Source organism: Aotus nancymaae, unplaced genomic scaffold (assembly GCF_030222135.1).
Source record: "Aotus nancymaae isolate 86718 unplaced genomic scaffold, 86718_ANA_hifiasm-v0.15.2.pri h1tg000020l, whole genome shotgun sequence".
Taxonomy (NCBI): Eukaryota; Metazoa; Chordata; class Mammalia; order Primates; family Aotidae; genus Aotus; species Aotus nancymaae.
Window position 1 is genome coordinate 13,749,895 of NW_026988432.1, and position 26,063 is coordinate 13,775,957.

The 26,063-nt window shown below is 38.5% G+C and overlaps 1 protein-coding gene across 1 annotated transcript; it reads right to left on the bottom strand.

The window, feature by feature from the left end:
• Window positions 1-7,869: 7,869 nt before the first annotated feature.
• Window positions 7,870-23,242, bottom strand: SERPINB10 (serpin family B member 10). The gene is made up of 8 exons (XM_012465379.3): window positions 23,154-23,242; window positions 19,952-20,128; window positions 18,124-18,189; window positions 17,548-17,685; window positions 15,736-15,853; window positions 13,779-13,921; window positions 10,764-10,919; window positions 7,870-9,165 (listed from the first exon to the last, which is right to left on the bottom strand). The coding sequence occupies exons 2-8, from the start codon at window positions 20,117-20,119 to the stop codon at window positions 8,761-8,763; spliced, it is 1,194 nt and encodes a 397-aa protein (XP_012320802.2). The 5' UTR covers window positions 20,120-20,128; window positions 23,154-23,242; the 3' UTR covers window positions 7,870-8,760.
• Window positions 23,243-26,063: the final 2,821 nt, after the last annotated feature.

Genomic DNA, 26,063 nt, shown 5'->3' on the forward strand with positions numbered 1-26,063 from the left:
CTTCCTGGACCTTCTAGCCCAGCTGCCTGTAGAAGCACCTACATGATGACCCCAGGTCACCATAGACGGTCAGGCAGTGGCAACATGCTCCATCCTGCCAACTGTCTACCCACATCCTGTGATGCTAGCAAAGTTGTCTGTTAAAAGAGGAATTTCTTTGGGATTTGAAATGTAGAAGAACAACTCAACCAGTAAGTAGGATTTATTTTTGTCTCCAAGTGTCTCCAGGTACCTGGGACATCTGGGTTGCAGTGTTTCCCTTCGCCCCCATGAAGACCATGGCCAAGTCTGATGACATGAAAAAAATATGTTGTTCGAGTTGTTTTCCCCTAGCTTTTTCAAAAGGTTTAATGCAACAGTGCCAGTTTCTTCTGATAGAGCATCCATGACAGTGAATCTGAAACAATGGATTTTAAAACAATATTACATCAATATGGGCTTACATATGATTGCATTTTTACTCTATTTATTAATAAATATGGTTAATACTTTTGTTTAGTGAGCAAATAGGTACACATGCAAAAACTACACTAGGGCTTTTCTTGCAAGATTTCATTTATCCATACAACCTGATGAGGCAGGTGCTGTAAAAATCTGCATTTATAAGCAAAGAAATGGAGCATTAGCTGTGTAAGTCTTTTGCCCTTGAGATCATTCAGCTACAAACAGCACAGATTAGAAACCAGGTTTGCGTAGCTCTAGAGTTCCTCTTAATGACCATGGTACAAAGACTTCCAACAAAGCAACAAAAGAAATGGCAGAGAGCAAGTTAAACATATCTTTTTTTTGAAACGGAGCCTCACTCTGTCACTCAGGCAGGAGTGTAGTGGCCTGCTCTTGGCTCACTGCAATGTCTACCTTCTGGGTTCAAGCAATTCTCCTGCCTCAGTCACCTGAGTAGCTGGGATTATAGGTGCACACCACCATATCTGGCTAATTTTTGTATTTTTAGTAGAGATGAAGTTTCACCGTGTTTTCCAGGTTGGTCTCAAACTCCTGACCACAAGTGATCCACCCACCTCAGCCTCCTAAAGTGCTGGGATTGCAGGAGTGAACCTCTGTGCCCAACCAAAAATATCTTTTAAAATATGAAATTTATAAGTACAAAAACAATTAATTTCCAATACTGGTAAATCAGGTATTCCTTCCTATACTCTACAAGTGATGCTGTAATTGAGACACCAGTATTTTTAGTGTAATTTAGAATTCTGTTTTACAAAAAGAAACAGAATTGAAGGAGGTAGAGATGTAAAAGAAAATGCCACGAACATATTTGTACCTTCAGAATAAAAATTTTCACTTTAAAGAATTTCACTGAAGGTAAAACTCACAACTACTAATAAGAATGTTATGCAGAAAGTTGACTACTGAAACACTTCATGTACCTCAGAGAAAATCTTTAAATGCCCAACAACAGAGAACCTGCTAGATTCTGTCACATTCATGAATGTATATTATAATGAAAGTATTAAAAAAAAAATCATAGTAATCCCATGGGAATATACAAGACTAAGTGTAAATTAGAAATAAAGTTATATATAATTCATAGATAAATAGAAAGAAACACTGAACATCAAATATTTCTGGGTAATGGGTAATTTTGATGTTAGTTATACTATTCTACGTTTTCACGTTTTCTAAATGTCATTTGACCAACTTTTCTTTTTATGAAATTAACGGACTTGCACTTAGTTGAAAAGTCAGACATTCACAAATCAACAGGCGCCTTCCTGCTCCTTCCATCTTCCCAGAAGCAACTGATCACGAGTCATCTTTCTCTTTCTCCTCATATACCTCCATATTTAGATATAATATGTGTAGACTACTGTTTTTGACCTAACAATTTTAGACATTATCTAATGCTTTCCCGATTTCGGAGCTCAATATTTAGTTCTTTTACATCCCTTACCACCTCCTCTATCCAAATGTTTGCTTTATTGCAACTCAAGAGTATTGATTGCTAAGCCAAGTAATAAACAATTAATCATTTCTTTCCCCACATAAAGCTGTTTTGTGTTTCTTTATGTTAATATTGCTTTTCCCTCATTTCTTTAGTTTTCAATGTATCTCTGGCAAATTTTTCCCCAAATTTTCTACAGATCAATCAAACATTTTTAGTAATTATTTTATATGCTCAACCACATAAGAATAACCTATCAATCCCATTTTTCATCTTTCACAGTCTTTTACTCCACTGGTGAGTGCAGCATTCTTTAAAGTCTAAAATTTCATTACCAAAAAAGAATTTTTATAAGCTGAGAACAACTTTATCTACTATTATACTTTAGGTATTGATCAACTTAGGTTTTTTTCCAATTTGGTAAACTTAATTTTTCCCCTTAAACTTTCAAGCACACTGCTTACACAGCAAATAAATCATTTTTAAATGTTTAAGCATTGATTACAAAGGTTATTATATCAGATGTTTTATTTATTTATTTATTTTTGAGACAGAGTTTTGCTCTTGTTGCCCAGGCTGAAGTGCAATGGCATGATCTTGGCTCACTCCAACCTCTGCCTCCCGGATTCAAGCGATTCTCCTGCCTCAGCCTCCCAAGTAGCTGGGATTACAGGCACAGGCCCATCACGCCTGGCTAATTTTTTGTATTTTTAGTAGAGATGGGGTTTCACCATGTTGGCCAGGCTGGTCTCAAACTCTTGACCTCAAATGATCTGCCTGCCTCAGCCTCCCAAAGTGCTGGGATTATAAGCATGAGCCACTGCACCTGGCCTATCAGATGTTTTATTAATCATTGATTACAAATTCTGATATAGCAGATGTTTTAAAGTTTTAAACATCTTTAATAAGAAACTTACAAAGTTAAACACTTATAAATCCAGTAAACTAGATTCTCCAAAAACATGGTATCAGCACTTCTCCTGGTTTCTTTTAAGGGAGGAGAGTTGTAAGGAATGAATTTTGGATTCTCAGGCAGCGTATGAGTTCACGTACTGACCAAAAAACACACTGCTCTTCTAAGGCCACACCAGTGACAAAACTGGAATGGATGTTTATTTTTAGTGCCTACACATGCCATGCTGTAAACCCTGTTGGCATTTAAAGATTTTATACACCTTTCCTTTCTGAAATGTATTTTCATTTAGAGACTGTCTGGTGAGCTGCAATTGCACTACCCATCTCTTTCATAATTCCAATGTGTTGTGTCCATTGCTATGATCACTCACATGCTGACTCTATTCCTTTCTGAACCCACTGCTCTTCAGTGTGCGGGATCCTTGTCTCACCTAAGACAGCCCTTCTCCAATGTCCTTTGTTTTGAACCCCAGTGTTTTTTCTGCTTCATCATTTACTCCTTTGTTTTGTTGAAGCAATAGCTTTCCAAGACAGAATACACAAACTTTGATGTATTGCATATCTGAAAATATCTTTATTCTTCCATTAGAGACTATTGATCCTTTGACTGGGTCTATAATCTAGATTGCAAATCATTTTACCTCCAAAGTCTTGAGGCATTTCTTCTTTGGTTTCCAGCCTTTGGTTTTGCTGTTGTGAAGTCTTATGACACTCAGATGCCAACTCTCTCCCTCCTTCCATTTCACCTACTCTTTGGAAGCTTAGGAAACTTTACTGTTATCCCTGATCATCTAAAATGTCACAGAGACTTCGTCCTGTGAGCCAAGTTCATCATTTTCGTGGGGCAGTTGGTGGGCCATTTCAATCTAGCAATTCAAGATTTCTTATGGTACTTTTTGTTAATTTTCTCCAGACAGTTTCTCTGTTTTCTTTTTCCATCCCTTCTGTTAGTCAGGTGCTAGAACTCTTGGAATGAACCCATCATCTGGAGCTTTCCAATCCTTTTCATGCCATGTCACTCTCAGAAAATATTTGAACATCAGCTTGGGATAAGTGAGACTGCTCATTGCAAGAATGACCAACTCCAGCCACCCAGATGCCACCCAACTGCCCGGAGTTGTAGGGATCAATATCTTGATCCCTACAAGGGCACACCATGCTGATAGGCATTCAGGTTTGAAAACTCTGCCCTAATGTTCCAATCAAATTTTCCATCACTTTGATATTTTGTTCAATTTTCCAAAAGACATATGTGGTTTTATCCTCTAATCTTTCTATTAATTTTTTTTTGAGACAAGGTCTCACTCTGCCACCCAAGCTGGAGTACAGTGTTGTGATCATTGCTAACTGCAGCCTCTAACTCCTAGGCTCAAGTGATCCTCTGGTCTCAGGCCCCTCCATCCTTCTAAGTAGCTGAGACCACAGGCACGCACCACCATGTTCAGCTAATTTTTGCATTTTTTTGCAGAGACGACATTTCATCATGTTGCCTAGACTGGTCTTGAACTCCTGGATCTCAAGTGATCCTACCACCTCAGCCTCCCAAAGTGCTGGAATTACAGGTGTAAGCCACCACACCTGGTCTCTATTAATTTTTAAAATTTAAGTTAATACAATTTTGATTTCCAAAAAATCCTACTTGTGCCCTGTTAGTTCTTTGTCACAGCATTCTTTTTTTAATTCCTTAAAGAACGTCAATTACAGTTTTATTGTGCTTCTGGTATTGACTTTCTCAGATGTCTTTGCCATTGTGGTTAGTGTTTGCTCTTATTATTTAGGTCTCTCTCTTCATACATAGGCTTTTCCAGAAATGCTGAACTTTCCAGTCCATGTTTAAAATGAAAACACTGATTAGAAGTTCTCTTTACATGGGTAGGTCATTTTAGCTGTAAGGGTGGAGGCTATGGGGGGTGGGAGGGAGGTGGTTCACTGCAATGTGATTTTGTTGAGGAACCAGGAAATGAAAGTCCTTTTTCTGAGACCAGTGGGTTTTCCCAGACACTAATCTTCTGGTGGTCTGGAAGCAAGTGGGGTCAGGGATTGAGGGGACTTTCACTTGGCCATCAGCTGGTTTCCAGCCTAGTGCCTTCCCTCATCCCCTCACAGAACCTGTGGGTCCCTGAGTTTGAGCATCAGATCCTGTAGGGGTGAGACACTGGTCTACTATGCGGTAGCTGGATAGAGGAGGGAGGGTGGTTGGTTGCCAAGTTGGGTACTGGCATCAGGGGATCAAACCATTCTGTAAACAGACTTTAGACCAAGGCCTCTGTTTCTCATCCCTGCATTTCCCTCCTGTCTTTTCAGGTAACTAGCACCTCCAATGTGAAGTCTGACAGCTCTTTATAGGGTATTTCCCTGCCCAAAAGGCACTGAGGGTGTCACTCTCACTCTTCTATCCTTTTTCTTCCTCCAAAAATCTGCAGAACTCTCTTGCCCACTGTTTTGTTTCCTCTCTTAGTTTCATATTAATCACAGTGCACATTATTTAACCCCAGGATACAAGGAACCCCAGGACCAAATACAAACGTGACTTATCACATCAGCCCTATGAACCACAACAGGGAGATTACAGCTTTCAGTCACATTTGTGTCATCAGGCACATTTAGACCCCTAAAGCTCTGAATATTAATTTGCTATAACTTCTATTTTCCAAAATGGAGCTTTAAGAGATGGGTGAGAAGAAACTAACTTCAATGCCAATTTTATCTTACACAATCACGGCTCACTGCAACCTCAACCTCTAGGCCTAAGTGATCCTCCCTCAGACTCCCAAGTAGCTGGGACCACAGGCATGCACCACCATGCCCAGCTAATTTTTTTTTCTTTTTTTTTGTAGAGGCAGGGTCTCACTGTGTTGTCCGGGCTGGTCTCGAACTCCTGCGCTCAAGTGATCCTCCCACCTTGGCCTCCCAAAGTACTGGGATTACAGACATGAGCCACTGTGCCCAGCAATGTCAGTATTTGAAATATGGCTTCAGAAAGAGCACAGAGCAAAGAGGATGAAAAAAAGGAGAAGATACAGTAAAAGCTGGACAAAGGAAAGGAAGGAGGTGAATAGTATCAGCAGCTGATACTAGAGGAAAAGGAGCATTAAAATTGAAGAGGCCACTTCTCAATATCTAGTTATTACTTACCTTGGTGAGAGTGGTTGGGATAAAAATCAAATTGAATTGGATTAAGATATAAAAGGGAAATGTGGAGACAACCCTCTTCGGCTGCTCTTTCAAGAAACTTAGCTGCGAGGAACAGAAGAGAGCATGCTGGTCTAGAGATAGAGGGGAAGCTAGAATGAGGATGATGTACGGACAGATGGCTTTTACCATGTCATCTGCCTTCTGAATAGCGACAATCAGAAACAGCAGGTAAAATACTAGGGAATTAGGGAATTGTTTTGATTTAATGAAAAACCTAAACTAAAAAAAATGGATAGAAGAGCCGTTTAAGGAGGAGGATAGACAGAAACTGGGGATTGTAAGGATGGGAAGGTAAGGAAGGAGAAAGCTGGCATGATTTCCAGACTTACTGACTTGGACAAGCCAGTGAATGGCAGTAACAATGAGCAAGAATGGGGAAAGAGGAACGAATTTCGTTTTGACATGCTAAGGTTATATGGAAAGTTCAGGAGATGCTAACTCAGGGGTCCTCAGCAAATCGATAGAGCTCAAGTAACAGGAATGGAGAGATTTTCCAGAGAGTGTGAGAAGAGCACCCGAGCCCTAAGAATACCAAAGTGTAAGTAGTTAAGAGAGAAAAAAAGAGCCGGAAAAAGACACATGGAGAGGCAAGAGAGGCACAGAAAGAACCAGGTAAGAGAGTTATTGACAACAAATAAAAGGAGGAGGAGTTTTAAAGAGGAAGTTGAGCAGTTTGGGGAGATGACAAGATTCATATGAAGTCATAGAGAGCGTGGCGGTAAAGGTGTAGAATCTTATGGGTTGGAGGTTAGCCGGGCATCTAGGAGGAACTGAAAGCTGTAGATATATGGCCAGATGACGGTGCAGGTACGGATGACGAGGAAGTTGAGCCAGATGCTGAAATCCGGAGAGGTCAGGAAAAGAGCAGAGGCTCGCACGTGGACTAGGAGCTGAGTCAGACGGAGAAATACAGGGCTCGGAGTCCCTGAAAGCAACAGGTATCTCCAGGCCCTAAAAATGGGGTAGCCCTGGCCACGAGGTGGCCCCAGCTGAGCCCAGCGCCCGTGCTGGGCCAGGGCGCTTGGGATGCAGGAGCGATGGGCGAGGCTGCCCGGAACTCCGGGGAGAGATGGGGCCCGGGAGGCGTCCCTGGGGCCACCGCCCACTCCCTGGGGAGTTGCTTCCTCCGGCCTCTGAGCACGAGCTGCACGCCCCCTCCTGCGCCCCTGCCTCTACACACCGCGTCCTTCCTTTCTGCGCTGGCCTTGCGGGAACCCGCCCTCCCCGGCTAGGGCTCCGCTCCGCGGGCGGGCGTGGGTTTCACTCCGAAGCTCAAGGATTCTGCGCCACGTGCATCCTGCAGGGCTGGACTCTGTTGGCAGAAGCTCCCCATCCCCCCGCCCCCAGCTAGCCCGGTGCTCCACCCCAGGGCGCCTGAGAGGATTGGAGTGGCAGCGGGGGTGGGGTCACAGGACGTCACGGGTAGGAGGTCCTGGGGGGAGAAGTCACCTTGAGGTCCACTCCGGGGATAGAAGGGTCAAGGGACACCTCATACACCCTAAGGAGACCATCTGTTGGTTCCTGCCACAGTGCCCCAATTATTTCCGTCACCTCGCCCATCACCAGCTGTAATTAGAATTAGGCGTTGTTGAGACTGTGGTTCAGTCTCGACGCCCACTGCAATTAGTCTCCAGGAGATGGCAGCCTGGGCACACCGCGTTCCCAGCGCTGGACCAGTGCTAGCGGCCGCGCGCTCAGGCTTCTGTGCGGACCCGGAAGGAAGGTCAGGCCCCGGGGCCCCAAAGGAAGAGGCAGCATCCGAGGATGGGCGCCCAGGATGAGGATCGCGCGCTGCATTGCGCTGGCCGGGGCTAAGGTTACTGGGGGATGTTGGTTTTGAATATTTCAGCCATCCATGATTATTTTAAATAAAACTTTATTTTGAAATAATTTTAGATTCGCAGAAGAGGTGCAGAGATAATACAGGGAATTAATATACCCCAGTACAGTTTCCCCAAACGCTAACATCTTACATTATTACCACGGTACATTTGTCAAAACCAGGGCACCAACATTGAAAGACTGCTACTAGCTGAATCACAAATTTCATTTGGATTTCACTAGTTTTTTAAGTTAATGTCAATATAAGTATTTTTTATAATATTTTATAAATTACAGAAAAAGGGTATTTAATTTTACAGTGATAATTTATGAGCCACCAAAACGATTTTTTTTTTTTTTTTTTGAGACAGGGTCTTGCTCTGTTGCCCAGGTTGGAGGGCAGTGGTGTGATCTTGGCTCACTGCAGCCTCAACCTCCTGGGCTCAAGCAATCCTCCTACCTCAGCCTCCTGAGTATCTGGGCCCACAGGTATGCACTACCATATCTGGCTAAATTTTTGTTCAAAATGATAATCTTGAGAAACTTCTTATTTATCAATATCATATCACCTTTATAAAGATTTTTTCATTTAATGATGTATATGAAATATATAATGATAAGTATCATGGATATTGCAAGTGATCAAGAATTGTAAAGCAGTCAGTTGAAAAGCATAGTAGTTCTGAAAAGTAAATGAAAGTCACATTATATAAAATGTTAACGTGGTAAAAATAAAAGTCATCATTCACTCCAGCTATACAGATATGACAGGATCATTAGAATGCATTATTTCAAGATCTATCTACTTATATTCAAATATGAAAGAGGTTTAGACTACAAACTTATTTTTATGAAAATTGTGCTTTTCCATCTCATGGCACATCTTTCACACTGTAAGATGGTCTTGTTTGTTGAGAGATATGCAGGATTTAGGGGGAGCAAAATCTTCCATAAAAGAGAATGTTATTGGTTTTATTGTGCCTGATGAAAAAGAGGAACGGGTGATTTGCATTGAATTCAATAGATGGGACTTTAATTCGGAAACTTATCTCACTCCCACTGCCAGCTGCGGCTTCAGTACCTTGTTCATCTATTTCCACAAAAGCCTTATGGAAAACATTGGATAAAAATAGGTTTCTCGCTGAAGACATTCCTGAGAAATCAGCTTTGCTCTCGCTGAAGGCATCGCTCATCCCCATACTGCTCAGGGTTGACTTGAGATCATAACTCTCTTCCAGCTTGAACTTGGGAAGGTGAAGCTGCACATGGTACACCTCCATCATGTCTGCACTGGTCCACTCACTCAGCTTCTCATAGGTGATGGCCTTTTCCAGCTGCCCATTTGGAATCAAGAAAGAAAGAATCAGTAATTCCAAAATAGAATGAAAAATGGTAGTTGAGAGAGCTCCCTAAGAATTGCATAGATGAATTATGATCACTCCCATTACTCAGGGTGACCACACACACACATCTGGAAATCCTTTGGTTGTATAATATTGACCTTCAAAATCTTTGTTCTGCAGATTAATTGCTATCTGACTACAGGAGAGTTCGAGTTTAATTCAAAATGGAAGAACTTCTGCTATAGCATGCAAGACATCAGCTATACACTCAAATACGTCAATATAAATATACATTTAGATTTTATCTATTCAAAAGCATATACTCTAGTTCAAGTTGTAAGCCAAGGCACAACAAAACTTGTTTATCAACATGGGAGACAGCTCTTTGAAAACAAAATTTAGGATAAAATAACATATCTATAATCAAAACAATATGAGATTAATAATTATAAACTTAGTCAAAAACAAAGAAAAGATAAGAGAACCCCCAAAATCTCAAAAGTAATGACTTTATAGTGAGTTTACAGATGCTTTTCCTTTTCTTTATATTTTAAATTTTAAAATAATAAATATATATGTGTATATACTACATATGTATATCTGTATGTTTTATTTTTTAAATGACATATTTGTTTTAATGCATATGCATTTTCTAGACCGAAGTGTTGGCTGTCAATGACATACCTATAAATCATTTAAGTTAATAACATGACAATATTTTCATCTCAGGAAATTGCACTTCTAGGTATTTATCTTACAAAGCCTTGACTCTAATGGTTATTTGTCCAAACTGGTTTTATTTTCACTATCCTCTCCAGTTTCACAAATTTTATGATATAATTTGGAAATGTTTCCTACATACCAGTAGGACTGTGGAAACTTACCAGTATTCAGAGTCTGACACATGTGAAATATTAGACAGTGGCAAAGAAAGGCCATCTGTTGCATGAAACTCATGTTCAATTTAGGCATGCAAATTGCTCAGAAGCATGGTCTGACCAAGTTGTGTCTAGCTTAATAGAAATTTGACTGATAAACAGCTTAAATAATTCTTGAAGACGGTATTGTTCAGACTTTTTCTCCTGAAAGTTGTTTACTTGATAAAAATATTCAAAAAAATAAGTTTTGGAAAACAGATTAATGCCTGTGTATGTGTCTGTATACTAATGCAAATGATTAAAATATTAATTTACAATTACCTAGGTCCTACCAGAGGGAAACCTAGACTGATTGAAAGATTGTTACGATCAATCCACATAGTTCTGTGACTGACAAAGTAGAATCATATCTGTTGTACATGTGGCTATTTGTGTGATGCCCCCAGGCTGGAGATGTGTATACATTACTTAACCTTTCTGAGAAAGAGGAACAGTAATATTAATTTTATAGAGCGTTATAAAGCTTAAATAATACTGTGAAGGTGAAGTGCCTAGGACTCAAGGTACATTGGCGACTTTTCTCTATAGGAATTAAAGGATAGGGAGACCATTCTTTAATTGGGAGACAATTGGGAGAAACCTTGGCCAACCAGTTCCTTTCCTAGCAAACACTGGAAACACCCTCACGTCAGTCACACTGATGTTATTTACCTGTTCCAGCCCGTTGATGTCTTCCGGCAGTAGTACAAACAGGCTGAGGTCACGGCTTTTGTAGTAGAGCTGAAGGCCTAATGCTTGTGGCTTTTCTATGTGAAAAATTTGGAGCTTTTCCTTCATGAACATCATTTGCACTGGTTTGCTTGTAGTCTTAAAAAAAAAACAAGGTCACTGAAGAAGTGTTCCACCAAATCCCAAATTCTTTACCGTCATTGGCTCCCAGTTGTCTGGGATGCTGGTGAAGTCGGTGATCCTCTGCTAAACGGTGAATAAAGTTATCCAGACCTTCCTTTATGGAAATATGTATTCCACTGAAAAGTATCGCCAATAGCAGATATGTGAGTTTCTGTTTCTAACACGACCGTGGCAACCTCTGTAGACTATAGCAAGGGGTATTATATCAAACACTTAATATATGATCTTGTGTAAATTATGGAAATGCCAATATTCCAGAAGCTGAGTAAGGTATATTTTACATGCAAATATTTGAGAACATAGTTTAGTATTATAAAAACTGACATTCACTAAGAGAATGAAAAGACAAGCAATAGATGAGCAGAAAATATTTTACAAAACACATACTTAGACTGGTATTCAAGATATACAAAGAATTCTAAAACTCAACAATAATAAAACAAGCAAGCCAGTTTTTTAAATGGGCAAAAGATCTGAAGAAATACCTCACAAAGAAGACGTACAGCACATGAAAAGTGCTCACTCATATGTCATTAGGAGACTGCAAATTACACACGTCTATGAGGATGGCTAAAATATGAAACACTGACAACACCAAATGCTGATAAAGATGTGGAGGAACAGGCACTGTCACTTATTGCTAGTGGGAATGCACAGTGGCACAGCCACTTTAGAAAACAGTTGGGTAGTTTCTTACTAAGTTAACCTAGGCTTATCATACAATACAGCAATCGTGCCCCTAGGCATTTACTCAAATGTGTTAAAAACTGTGTCCACAGAAAACCTTGCACACAGTATAGTGTTTATAGCAACTTTATTCATTATTGCCAAAAATTGGAAGGAACTAAAGTGTGTTTCAATAGGTGAATGGATAAATAAACTGTGGTACAATCGTACCATTCAGCAATAAAACAAAAAGACCTATCAAGCCCTGAAAAGGCATGGAGAAACCTTAAATTCACAGTGAATGGAGTCAGCCTGAAAAGGCTACATGCTCTATGGTTCCAACTATGTGACATTCCAGAAAAGCCAGAACTGTACAAAGAAAAAAGGGCCCGTGGTTGTCAGGGATTTAGGGGGATGGATGAACAGGTAAAGCACAGGGCACTTTTAGGGCAGTGAAATTATTCTAAATGCTATTGTAATGGTGGCTACATGACACTGTGCATTTTCAAAACCCAAAGAACTGTAAGACACCAAGAGTGGACTCAACTGTAAACTACAGATTTTAGTTAATAATTACATATGAATATTCAATGATCAATTATAACCAATATGCCACACTAATGCAAGTTGTTAATATTAAGAGAAACTGTGTGTGTCTTGAAAGGGGAACATATGGGAACCCTATACTTTCTGCACAATTTTTTCTGTAAACCTAAAAATGCTCTAAAAAATAAAGCTTGTTTAAAAATAAGACCAATTGCCAAATAAAAGCAAAACAAACACCCCTGCAACGTACATGTTGTAGACATATGTTACTTGTCCATTCTATGTGGAACTGTCGATCACAAAGCCCCACCGTATGCTAACGTGGTGGCCATATGACAAGGGCCGTTTACTGGGAGTACTCCAGCATCCTGTGGTTGTTTCTAGAGAGAGCCCATGAATGGCACCAACCAGAGCCTTCTTTGCAACCACTGTTTTAGAACTAATGGCAAACACTTTCTCTGTCTACTAGAGTTGTGAAGCTTTAAGCTTAATATGCGGCAACCATATTCCCTGATCATTACTAGAGAATGAGAGTAGCAAATAGAGGAGCAAGAAAGAGAAAGAGACAGAATGAGAATGAACTGGGATTGTGTGTTGAGACTCTAAATACCACAATCACTCACTCCTGGCTTCCCAGTTTTTTGTTACCTAAGTTAATTCCAGTACAATTCCCATTTTGGCAAAGCTAGTTTGGAATACTTTTCTAGCACTTGCAACTGAAAATTTCCAGTGAATATTCAAACCCAGGCAACTATCCAGCTCACTTGTCATTAACCTACTGGATTATGTGTTCAGCTCCTTCCCCATCCTCACCTCCCTGACTGGGAAATGCCCATTGCACATCTTCACTACAGCCATAGCTCCACAGCAGCACTGTCTGTGGCCTATCCCTAGACTAAACAATTGTAACAAACCTTGGTCAACTAGTTCCTTTCCTAGGAATTTGGGATGGGATTTTCCAACTGGTCTCTAGCATGGAGAAGGTCCTGTGGGTAGCTATGTTCTGCCATTGTGAACTGGGAAGCAGAGAAAGTTAGACTTCAACCTAAGAGAAGAATAACGATAGAAACAGAGTTGGAAAATAGAGGAAAAATCTTGACAATTTTTGAGTCCTTGTTTCCAATCAGGTCCCAAAGCCCAGCCACACTCTGGCCCATTCATGAGAAACTGATCTATAACCTTACATTAATCTTCCCTTTTATTGCTTTTACTTATGTAAGGGTAAGAATTTGGTAGAAGTTAGTATTGGTTTAGCAGATCAGGTACAGAACCTACAGTGAGGAGTCTTAAGTTCTGATTCTGGGCTGCTTCTAACTCAGACAGCCTCCAGTCACTTGGCTACACTATTTCTCACCTAGGAAATAAATATATAAACCACCCTACCCAGCTCACAGCGTAGCAAGGACTGAGTGATTGTATATCCAGAGAAAAACAAGGTAAGGGGAATTTCATTGAATTCCCCATAGAAGTGGAGGCTTTTAGTCCACCTAGTAAGAGCCATAGTTCACTAGAACGTATAATTTAAAAGAAGAGTGAATTTATAATAGAATCATTTTTACAATGCCATGTGAAAATTCAAACTGATCTTTAAAAGTTTCCTACCTCGTTTATTCTAAAAGGCTTTTCTGTGGTATTTTGCACTAAGAATTGATGTTCCCAGATTCCTTTAAAGTACAAGGCGTTCACCAGAACCATCCTGGTTGTGGAATCCACAGAGTCATCAGATAGGAGATTCTGGATTTTACCTGTAAGAACAAAATGCCAGTTGCAAGTGGCTTGTACAAATATGTATATTTTAACTAAAGACAACCAGATTTCTGTTTTTTTTTTCTGGAACTATGAAAGTTTTCTTAAAAAGTCCTGGTTTTGGATTTTCCAGAAATGGACATGTACTATTCCTGTCTAGCATAGCTGCTGTGAATAAAGAGAGAAACACTGAAGAAATAATATACTGAATGGTCAGTAAGCATTATTCCACATTAAGTATAAACCTGCATTTTAATTATAAAAACTTCTCTCTAATATGAGTTGATTTGTACCCCTACTTTGAGGGGACCAAAATGCTTCCTTCTTTTTCACTTCTGTTTGTAGCCACAAACCGTAAGCTGTTCCGATTAACATCTGAAAGGTTGTGCCAATGTTTTCCTGTTGCCCAAAACATTGCTGTGTGCAACTGCTTCTATCAGATTGTTATAGTTACAACTTAAACCGATATTTGACTGTCAACTCCCAATACATTCTCTCCAAACTCTCTACCAAAGCACCTTGACTGATTTATAAAAATATATCAAATATATATCTCGCAAATCAGGTATTAGAGGTTTGGTCTAGAGGCACATGTTTGATAACTGAGGTACATAGAACTGAATTGAGAAGAACCTCCTGGTCAACCCAGCTTCACTCTGCAACAGAGACTACTCAGAATAAAGGGCTGATCTTTTAAACTGCCAAAATGCAGACATGGGAAAGGTGTTAAAATTATAAGAGACAGCTTGTGGCAATTAATTTAAAAATGATTTTCCAGGAAAATATTAATAGAAACTCAAGAAATGGTAGACAATCTGAAAAAAAATTAAACACGATTGAAATTTCACAACTGTCAAATAATTACCTCCTGTGAAAACAGTGTCAATCCCAGTCATGTAGACAGGTAAATTATTTTAAATCTTCAAGTAAATGATAAATCTCTACACTATAAAAACAGTTTCAAAGCACAACATAGAAAATTCTCTGATTACTTTTGTCAAGCTAGTATATACCCAGTATAAAAACATGACAAAAAAGCACCAAAATTCCCATCTGTAAATCCATTTCTCTTGGGAATATAAACAAATAAATCCTAAATTACATTTTAGCAAATAAATCTAATTAATATACATTAGGAATGCAAGAAACATATATTAGGAAATCTATTAATGTAATGTGTTGCTGATATGACCTGAATATTTGTGTCCCTCCAAAATTTTTATGTTGGAACCTAATATTCAATGTAGCAGTATTAACAGGTAGGGCGTTTGGGAAGGGATTAGATCAAGATGCCTAACTACCTTTGAATCTTATTTGAGAGAAAGACAGACTTGTGTCTTACTAAACCACTATATTTTGGGCCTCTTCTTTAGCACTGTTTAACCCATACTCTAACTGATACTTGTACATGAACTTATTTTGAAAAGTACTTAAGATTCTATAGCACATTTAATGCCACATTTCTGTTATTAATATTTTTCTTTAAAAATCATGCATGCAGCAGAATTTCCAATTTCCTTTTTGCATTTGTCTGCTTTTTATGCTTGGACTCGTCTTGGGAATTAGTGGGAGATGATAATTTTCTTGTCTATTTGATAAAGTGATGGCTCGACTTATGTATTTTACATAAGACTTATTAGGAAGGCAGTGAATCTAAAAATTATGTACATGAATAGAAATAAATGTTCTGAATATTCAGAATGTATCCACCCTTCTAATTAAGGAATACACATCCTTACACGTGACACAGACTAAAATAAATAAAAGGATATTTGGGAAAAGCTCGCTGCTGAGCCCCTTGGTGAAAGCTTACCCTCGGTCTGTCTTTCAACCCAAGAGTTGATCTCTTTTCTGATTTGGTCAGAAGCTTCCACAAAGTTAACAGACTGAGGCTCTGCACCAAAATATGTTTTCACGTCTTCTAAATATTTCTGAAAGACATAGATAACATCCCGTTTTGTAGAGTTGTTCAAAACCAAGAAATCAAATCTACTTAGATTATCAAAAGAACTAGGTAGGTGGACAATTAATTTGCACACTCCCACACCATCACTCCCTCTTCTCTTTCCTGACTCCCAGTTTTGGTAAAAAACTAAACACCTTCCTCTTCAAACTTAGCAGGGCACTGGCTAGCCATGCAGAACTCCAGCTGTGGAAGAAAGTACTGATGCCCACAGTTTTGGGGCTTCCACATCCTCTTCCTCTCCATTTTTATCCATGCCTTGAAATGAAGCTAGAATGAAAAGGGACTACAAATTACAAGAGTGACCCCAGTGGCCAAGAAATATTTGGCATTGTACTTGACTTTCTATGGCAGGGATGAAACCAAAGCAAGGCCTGTGATACTGGCAGCTTCCTTCTGTGTACTCTAAACGTCCAAGAACCTTGTGGAGGGCCCTTGAAGATGATATTCTTCCATGAAAATGAATTTCTAAGCAGAATCAAATGTTTTATTAGGCATTCTGAGGCAAAAAAAAAAAAAAAAAAAAAAAAAATGAGGCCTCCTCCTCCTCCTGATCCTCTGATGTTCACCCAGTGGCAGTCATCACATGTAGGCTATGATTGAGGTTGCTTTTATGGAGGCACCTGCCTTGGGAACATAATTTATTCTTCAAGGCTGTGTAGTAAATTTGCTTACTTTATGGAGGGCTTGTAGGGAGTAAAAAGTGATGAGTTAATTCTGCTTCCAGAAATTGGTTTGAAGATTATGAAGTCTAAGTTCTGTGGAATTTAAAATCTAGTTAAAAGAAAACTTAAATATTTATGAGGGACTACTCCCTGTCTTAACTCAGGGCTTGTGGACATATAAAAAGATGTTCATATCTATCTCTATGTCCCTCTTATTTCCAAGTGCCCACTGAGTCAGTCATTTCTCCCACTTCTGAATCAAACCAGAGTCCCTGAGCCTACAGGAAAGGAAACTGTCTTTAAGACTCCATTTGGCTGGTTTTGCATCTTTAGTAATAACAAAGCTTAAGTCCTGAACTCCCCAGAATTCACTAGATTTGAACAGGGATAGCATTGCTTGAAATCACAAGGTAGATTTATTTTATCTTACTGCTATCCTTCTACCCTATCTAATTTCCTTTTTCTTTGCCCGCTGGGCACCTGGATCCTCTGATGGACAAAGAAGTAAATGATTAGCCAGGGTTGTCATGTGACCCTCCGAGAACCTCTTGAATCTTAACAGAGGATGGAGTCATCATGGTCTGCACTGGTGGGGTTTCAACCACTAGCAAAGAGGAGAAGTTGATATTATCTCATGTTTCATGTTCCCAAAGTCTGTAATGTCTTGTTGTTAAAACGGCCCACTTCTTTCACCCCAAGGTCAGTTTTGTTCTCCAGTACACAGTCTCCAGCCAAGTCTCCATATGTATTTGTGGGCCATTCTTAGGGGTTACCTCTTTACTCTAGACATAAGTATCTGATTGCTAGATCTGGTTTGAGACCTGTTATTGGTGTCCTTTACCACTAGACACTCATTGGTTGGTCTAACTGATTGTTTACAGGGAAGTACTGACCACATTAGGATTGTCCTTGGGATCCCTAAAGCAATAGAGTTTACTGATTGGTCTCACGTTGCCCTTTCTATTCCATTAGCTTAAAATAATACATTTGCACTTACATTGTGAAATGGATACGTTTTCTCACCATATGTTGCATTGGCTGTTTTAAGTATGTAGTCATTATTAGGCTTGAGGATTTCTGAGATAAGCGTTTGGAAATTACAGTGTATTTCTCCAGAGTTGCTCAAGTTGAATTCCTGTAAAAGAGAATGAATTAGTCAAATGAAAATGTTGAACAAGAGTTATGTATATGTTAGCAAACAATAGATAAATTAAATTATGTGGTGAAAGGCAAACAAAAGAGGAAAATGATCCTAAAGTAGATAAAAATGTTTAATGTTAGTGCAAAGAATGAAATATTATCTTAGCCATAATTTTCTATATATTTAATTTACAAAAGCAGGCAAAAAAAGTTTGAAAGTAGAGAAATTTTTAGTGAGATTAAAAAGGCATGGGGAGAAGAGATCTTTCAAAAAGTGTAGATATTTTATATTCCGAAAAAATGTTCCTATAACTTTAATATATGTTTCTAAGAAAAGTTATCAGCCAAAAGTCACTTAAATTATCACTAAAATATATGTGCTAAAAGTACTTTTTCCTTAATTATCAAATGTTTATTAAAGGATAAAATATACCATTTTTCTTTTTTTTTCACTTTCGGGGTCAGATTTGACTCCCTGGTCTCTCTGAAATTGAAGCACCTGTAATTTCAATAAAAAGACAAGTGAATACACTTTGCAGAGAAGCAATCAGATAAATTACACATCATCTGTAAATACAAGTCAGTTGTTCCTGTAATTGCAGAACATATAATTCATTAAACAAAGGGACTCTGACTTGACTTAAATAATGTGTTTAACTAATAGAATAAGTCAAGAACTGCTTTTAAATAAATTTTCTAAATTCCAATTTAAGTGCTAGTCTCTTTATTTTCCTATGTTTTATAACTAGAATGATGTTGGGAAAACCCTGAGGTAAAATTCTCTTATTTTCCATATTTCCTTTTTACTCATGGTTGTTTTAAGAAGAATGCTAGATGTCCAACTGAGACCGTCATTTAGACAGTTTAAGTAAAAGCCATAATTATGTGGAAAATTAAGGAATTTTAGTTGTTTTTTTTTCTAGTTAAATGCTTTAATTCCTATTGTCTACCACCACTTGACATATATAGGCACAATCTTTGTGTTCACCCCAGCATTTCATTGAAAAGTTAACAGGAAGGATGTAGATACCCTTCTTTCCTCAGAATTATACAACAGTAGAACAGAAGAGAATACTTTTATCTCCCATGTCCTGGACCTGGCTGACAATAAGAAATACATCAAGGGTTGCATTAACCCATGGTAATAGAACAAGGGCCACCTACCATACAAAGAGGGGTGCACAGCTAATTCATGAGGCTCATTTGCAACTGAAAGCGTTAGCATTTGAAACAAGGACAGGCAACACTCAGCAATATATTTATGTTAAATAGATTCAAATTGGAATCCATTTAAGATTGTTTCTCATATTAATGATTAAGACTTTTGAACTAATGAACCAATCGTTAACAAGTTGTGAACAAGGATTGTGTTGTTGCTGTTGTCTTGTTTAAAACACCTGATATCTTGTGAACTACAAGAGTAAGGATGATATCCCAAGTCCAAACTAATAGAGCATCTGTTCTGCCCACCTCTCTCAAATTACCAGCTGTGTTCATATCCATACTTTGCAAAGAAGTCACCTTCTTGGGTGAAAATTGTTTCATTTGGCCTTTTGATTTTACAAGATTTAGGGCTAAGTTTACTCTTTCTGTTTTTATTTTTATTTAAAAACACATTTATATATACATATTGTTACATATATATATATGTATTCATATACACTATATTTTTACACACACATATGGATATTTTGCTATCTATGGCTACATCTATATATTTACATACACACAATGTTTTGAGGACGCTTATTGCAAAACTAGTTCTCTATACAATAGTATTATATTATTATTTTAATGATCTTAATGAGCTTCTTAGATTCATTCGGATAACCAGGGACTAAACAAAGAGAGAATCAAACAAAGCATGAGAAACAGAATTCTTTTATTTTTCTTTTTTGTGTCTTCAAGAAAATCTGTATCTGATTATAAAGATGCTGAATAATTCTATTATTTAAAGTTTGACCAACTACTTTTTGAAATAGTATCATCAAAATAAAATTGGTTTGGCTGTTGAATAAAAATTAACAACCTCATCCTTTCTCCATTTTATTTTCCTAAAGGACACAGGTACTTAAATGGCTTTCCTAGCAACAGTTTGCAAATTGATTCCCTTTACCAGGATTTGTTTTATGGCACAGAATTTTTTAGTGAATGTCATTGTGAAATGTAAATTATTGAGTTGTCAAGAGGAAACTGAAGTTAAAAGGCAATAAAACACTTAGTTTACAAGAAACAGAAGATGGTTGACCTTTTCCACTCACCTGGGCCATTTGGGCTGCAGTGTTACCTTTGGCGCCCAAATGCACCATAGCCAAGGAAGCTGAGATGCTCCAGGCAGAAAAGAAAACATTTTTACCCTGAGCAGATTCAGCTAGCTTTTTGCTCAACTCCAGGGCAAACTGGTTGATTGACGTTGCTAGAGCATCCATTGAGGAAACCTGAGAAAAATAAAGCAAAAGATAGCATATTAATATTTCTTCTACTTCATTTTTATAAAAGTATGTATTCATATTTTCCTACATATCCATATACATAGTCATAAAAGCTGAATAGACTTCAGCAAAATTCTAGTCCAATATTAGTATTTTATGTATTAAAACACTGAAGTTTAGAAAATTTAAGGGAATTGCCTCAAATTTTAGTGCTAATGTACATTAGAGAATGAATGGATTCTGGTCAATTAAAAGTAGAGTCCCATAACATAGTTTTTGCCACTCTCTTGACATTTTTCGCACCACTAGTTTTGTTTCCATGTGTTTATATCTAGTTTTTCCAGAGGCAGAGAAGCGGGAAGAGATTGAAAAACTAACTATTGGGTACTATGTTCATTACCCGGGTGATAGAATCACCCTCAACCTCAGAATCATACATTATACCCTTGTAACAAACCTGCACGTGTACCCTCTGAATCAAAAACAAAAATTGAAATTATTTAGAAAATAAAATAATTCAAACTCTTAGGCCTAGAAACTCTCATTAATGTCAAGGTTGTGTAGAGTTTTGTCTTGCATGAATGTCACCTGCCCTTCTGAGAAACCTAGAATGAGAACTTTGGAAAACATCAGGAGTTCTCTGTACTCAAATAACTTAATCATGAGAGAGGCATGTGTAGACAAAGTTTTGGTTTCATCATAACTTGGAGTTAATAGCGATACTGTGGAAATCCCTCCTAACCATAAACTCACACTTAACCAAACAGCTTCCCTGCCTCTAAATCATGCCTTAGGTGTGGCTCCTGCCTACTTCAAAGGCTATGATACTCCCAGGCTGACATTATTTGATTAAATAGAAAACAAAAAGACCGTAGTTCTGTAGTAATTCTATACCCTCATAAAATATTGAATATTTGCCTGTGGCTATTTCTTCCTCAACAGATCAAATGCCATCTTCAAAATAACTATGTACTTCCTTTAAGGCTCATTTTCATTCAAAAAAATTTTGTTACCTGCATACAGTATAGTATATATCAATCTTTGTATTTTTAAAACTCATGAATTAAATTCACATGGAAAATGTCTGGTTCTTGGCCAAACCACACTCTTCATGAAGTGGAGAAAGTACCATTTTAGGGGCTGGGGTTTTTATCTTTCTACCTCAGTTTATGGTTATTCTAGTGTTTATTTACTTGTAACATGTTCCTGAATACAATAATTCTCTATTATGAAAGTTAATTTCTCATGTAAACTTAATATTAAGTTGTGTTCATCTTCACCAATTCCCTTATTAATATTATTGATATATCAGATGTTACCCAGAACATGCAAGAGAAACAATTCTTTCTTCTCTTTTTTTAAAGTAATCTAATCAAGTACTAAGCTGTCGATTAGTGATATTTAACCCAACAATGAAGAATACTTTCTGACGGGTGTAGAATTGTGGGATGAAATTTTTTTTTTTTTTTTGAGACGGAGTTTTGCTCTTGTTACCCAGGCTGGAGTGCAATGGCGTGATCTCGGCTCACCGCAACCTCTACCTCCTGGGTTCAGGCAATTCTCCTGCCTCAGCCTCCTGAGTAGCTGGGATTACAGGCACGTGCCACCATGCCCAGCTAATTTTTTGTATTTTTAGTAGAGACAAGGTTTCACCATGTTGACCAGGATGGTCTCGATCTCTTGACCTCGTGATCCACCCACCTCAGCCTCCCAAAGTGCTGGGATTACAGAAATTTTAAGGAAATAACTATTCCATACAAATGTTGGACAATTATATTTTCAGAGAAGACTGGAAATGTCTAGGTCAGAAGTTCATCATGTGATTTTCAAAATTAATTGCTCTTTTGCAGTTTTCAAGGCTATAAACTGATCATCTATGAGCTTAACCTGTAGACAGGCTCAGAGGAGAAGCCAAAGAGAATTAAGAAAGCAAGAAAAGGATAGTGTCATTCATCAAAATGTCTCATCATAGACACACATGCCCCAGCATATCAGAGTTGGAAAGACCCTTGGAGTCCCCCTAACCCAACTCCCCCGTTTTGTCTGCTAAGAAACTGAGGCTGAGAGAGGTTGATTGAGTGAAGGATGCACAGCAGTCAAAACTGCAACTTCATTCTCTTGACTCTGAATACAGTTGCTTTTGCCATTGTATCTCATCGTCTTTAAGATTTTAGTGGCCAGAGAGAAAGACTGGGTGGTAGAGAACCATCAGAAGGAGAAAGATCTGAAGAGTGGGGAGAAGGATTCTTGTCCCTTTTTCCATGAGACACTCCCTGGGGCCTTTTTTCTTTCTGATGCCAATGACAATATTAGTTCCTCACGGAGTTGTGCATATCAGAGAATGACAGCTTTCCCCAATCCCCGGTGCTTCTCTATTCACCTAAGGTCTTTTTTAGAGACAGGTAATAGCTTGGGGTGGTTTGTGAAAAACACCTAAAGTATGGGATTAGGAACATTGATTATTCCACAGAAGAGAAGAAAGCTAATGGCCCATGAAGCGGTGGTCAGGAGAGGAGAGTGGGGTTTTGGGTTTGAGGGCAAACAGTTAAAGGGTCAAGCCAAAAGTTCCATATATTAATGACTAGGATCCAAACTCAGACTGCCAAGCTCACTTTTGCTAAAGAGTTAAAGAGTTTTGGCTCAACTGTCCTGAGGGAATATCCTATTTCTCTCTGACTATGTTGAAAGATACAGAAATATGACTGGAGGAAACTCCACTCATGATTTCACAATACCCAGTAAAACAAGAAGCAAATTCCACTCCACAATCCTAGTAAAACTATTTCTCTAACTTTTTTGGGGAATGAATGCTCTCTCCCCCACATCCCTCTTTCTAATACAAACTTCAAGCCAGCTCAGGATTAAGACTTTTTAACTTGTACAGAAAAATTTTTAAGGGATTGGGCCTTATTTATTATTTCTGGACTTTTCTTGGGGAGGGGAGGTATTCATTATTTGTTACTTAGCTAAGCCCTTCAACCAAGAAGAAAAGCTTAAATAAAATCATTAACCAAAGAAATATTTACAATACCTTGTTTTCTTCCACTGGAAAAGAATTGGCAATTTGCTCCTTTAGTAAGAGATTGTGGCTGAAGAGTTGGGAAACTTTCAACAGAAGAAATGTTTTTAAAAAATCTTAACCACTCCCCGTTCTTAGCCCCACCCTTTGATTCAGTTTCACAAGCAAGTATACTCTTTCTTTCAGGCTTATTTTAGCCAGAAGTTTCAATAAAAAGACAGAGAGAGACAGTTAAGGGTTTGCCTGAATTATTTAATTACTCACATTTTCCATGTCTGTATACATGTGGAGACCTGGATTCTGACACATTGTAACTCATCCTTTTTTTTTGCTTTTTTTTTTTTTGGCTTAATCCTTTCTCTAGTCTGCCAACAGAGAATATTTGGCATGGTTTTCCCTGGTAGATTTTTTCTTATATAAAACAAAAATAGAAAGCTTGAAATCAGTGGAATAATAGTGATCAATGAAATTGAACATATTACTGAATTATTTATTTATTTTTGTTGTGTTAGTTTTGCTTTTTTCTAGAAATAGAGTCTAACTCTGTCACCCAGGCAGAACTGCAGTGCTGCAAGCATATCTCACTGCAGCTTCTAACTCCTGGGCTTGAGTGAGCCTCCCACCTCTGTCCTCTCGCTGTGCTGGGATTGCAGGCACAACCCATCATGCCTGGCCTTTATTGTAAACCCTGTTAAAATGGCTCTCAGTTGCTATGTGAAAGGCACTCGGAAGATTTTCTGTTCTCATTTGGAGCATTGGTGTAGAACCCAAAGGAAAACTCGAATGAGTGGGATGTCTGTTCTCCCCACTAGCAGGGAGAAGGGGTTTAGATCAAAATTGTAGACACCATTATTGAGTGGGATGTTAGTTCATCATTTTCTGGTTCTCCTTTTTTTTTCCCCTAGGAATGCTTTTTCACTCCTTATTACAAAAGAAAAATAACAGGTCATTTGTTTCATTTGCGTGTGTATGGAGGAAGAGGGGATCATGGGGAGAGAAATGGGAACAGGAGGACATCTCCAGGAGGGACTAGGAGAAAGAAGGAGCCTTTGTAAAGTAATTAGTATATTTTGCTTCACGTAGTTCCTGTTTTTACTCTTCACAGAGGCACACTTATTTTCTGGCAAGATGGCTCAGAGTTTAACATTTGAATGTTGATGTGGAACTCAGAGTAGAGTGTTACTCTGGATTTCACTGGGGAATGAGGCATGTGCTAGAAAGTTCCATGATGCCTGCCCAGCTTGCACTGAGCAGATATGATTCCAAGGAGGCCCCAGGACTACTATTAGACAAAAGCATCATATGGCACCTCCAGATAGAAGGACTGCTCACCTTGACTGACATGGTGACTTGGGCAGCATCACTGCACAGCATGAAGACTTGCTTGTGTTGCCTGCATTATAGTAAAGGCATCAATGTAGATTTCGCTGAATTCTGCAGCAAATTGTTTCACCTTCCCTAAAGTTAAAGATTAAGTTTTATTCATTTTTTTCCTCAAAACCTTCTCTAGATTTCTTCCTCACTTCTTGATTAAACCCCCTATATATTAGTCCATTTTTGCATTGCTGTAAGGAAATGTCTGAGACTGGGTAATTTGTAAAGAAAAGAGTTTTAACTGGCTCACAGTTCTGCAGGCTGTACAGGAAGCAAAGTGATGGCATCTGCTCAGCTTCTGGGGAGGCCTCAGGAAACTTACAATCATGGCAGAAGGCAAAGGGGGAGTAGGCACATCATATAATAGAAGCAGAAGCGAGAAAGAGAGAGGGTTGTGGAAGTTGCCACATATCTTTAAATAACCAATCTCATGAGAACTCACTGTTGTGAAGACAGCACCATGCCCTAAGGGATCAGCCCCTAAGATCCAAACACCTTCCACCAAGTCCTACTTCCAGTATTGGGGATTGCAATTCAACATGAGATTTGGTCAGGGACAAATATCCAAACTATATCACCCTACATATAGATATTCTGCCTACGATAATAAAATCATAGCTGCACGTTATTTTGTTGCTTGTTGGGGGACTAGGAAAGAGAAAGGGATAATCATATCCTGTGTTAATAATACAGTATTATTAGAATCATTTTGTTTGCTGTTTTTATTTATGACCTTGTGTGTATATTGCAATATGCACATATATTACTAGTAAGGACGGAAGAATAACAACTAAATGAATAGGAAACAGGAGTGGAAGGAAGACTTTTTACTCTAGTCTTTTTTATGATAGTTGATGTTTGGGCCATGTAAATTTATTAGATATTCAAAAAACTTTGGAAACAGAGAGGGAAGCATCAGATACATCAATATTATCTTAATAGGAATCCAGAAAAAGAGAGTAGATCAAATGTGGCCAAAGCAGTTGAGTACATAATGGCTGTGGCTTTCTTAGTCAGTTCAGGTTGCTACGACGGAATACCATAGAATGTGTGGCTTAAACAACAAACATTGATTTTTCACAGTTCTGGAAACTGGTAGTCTGAGACCATATTCCTGCATGGTCAAGTTCTAGTGAGGGCTGCTTCCTGGTTCCTAGATGACTGCCTTCTTGTTGTATTCTCACATGGCAGACAGAAAAAGATCTGGTGCCTAGAGCTCCTTATAAGGGCAGTAATTCCATCATGGATTCTGCCCTCATGACCTCATCTAACCCTAATTATCTTCCAAAGGAACCACCTTCAAGTGCCATCACAGTTGGGATTAAAATTTCAACATACGAATTTTGGGGAGATACACTGAGCCCATAGTTAATGGCTGAGGTTTCCGAGAACTGAAATGAGATATAAGTTTTCAGATAGGAAAATCTGCTGATAAACAGGATAAACTTTTTTAAATATAATTTTTAAAATATCCTTAGTGTAATGAAATATCAAAAAAATCATCAAGAACAAAAAAATCAAATTACAAGGAGCAAGAATTATCTTAAC

Excerpts from the sequence above, each read along its gene's own strand:
- SERPINB10 (XM_012465379.3), bottom strand. The coding sequence starts at position 20,119 with ATGGATGCTCTAGCAACGTCAATCAACCAGTTTGCCCTGGAGTTGAGC. Across the intron at positions 18,190-19,951 it reads CTGCAGCCCAAATGGCCCAG|GTGCTTCAATTTCAGAGAGA; the intron begins GTGAGTGGAAAA and ends TTGAAATTACAG. Across the intron at positions 17,686-18,123 it reads GTGAAAAAAAAAGAAAAATG|GAATTCAACTTGAGCAACTC; the intron begins GTATATTTTATC and ends TCTCTTTTACAG.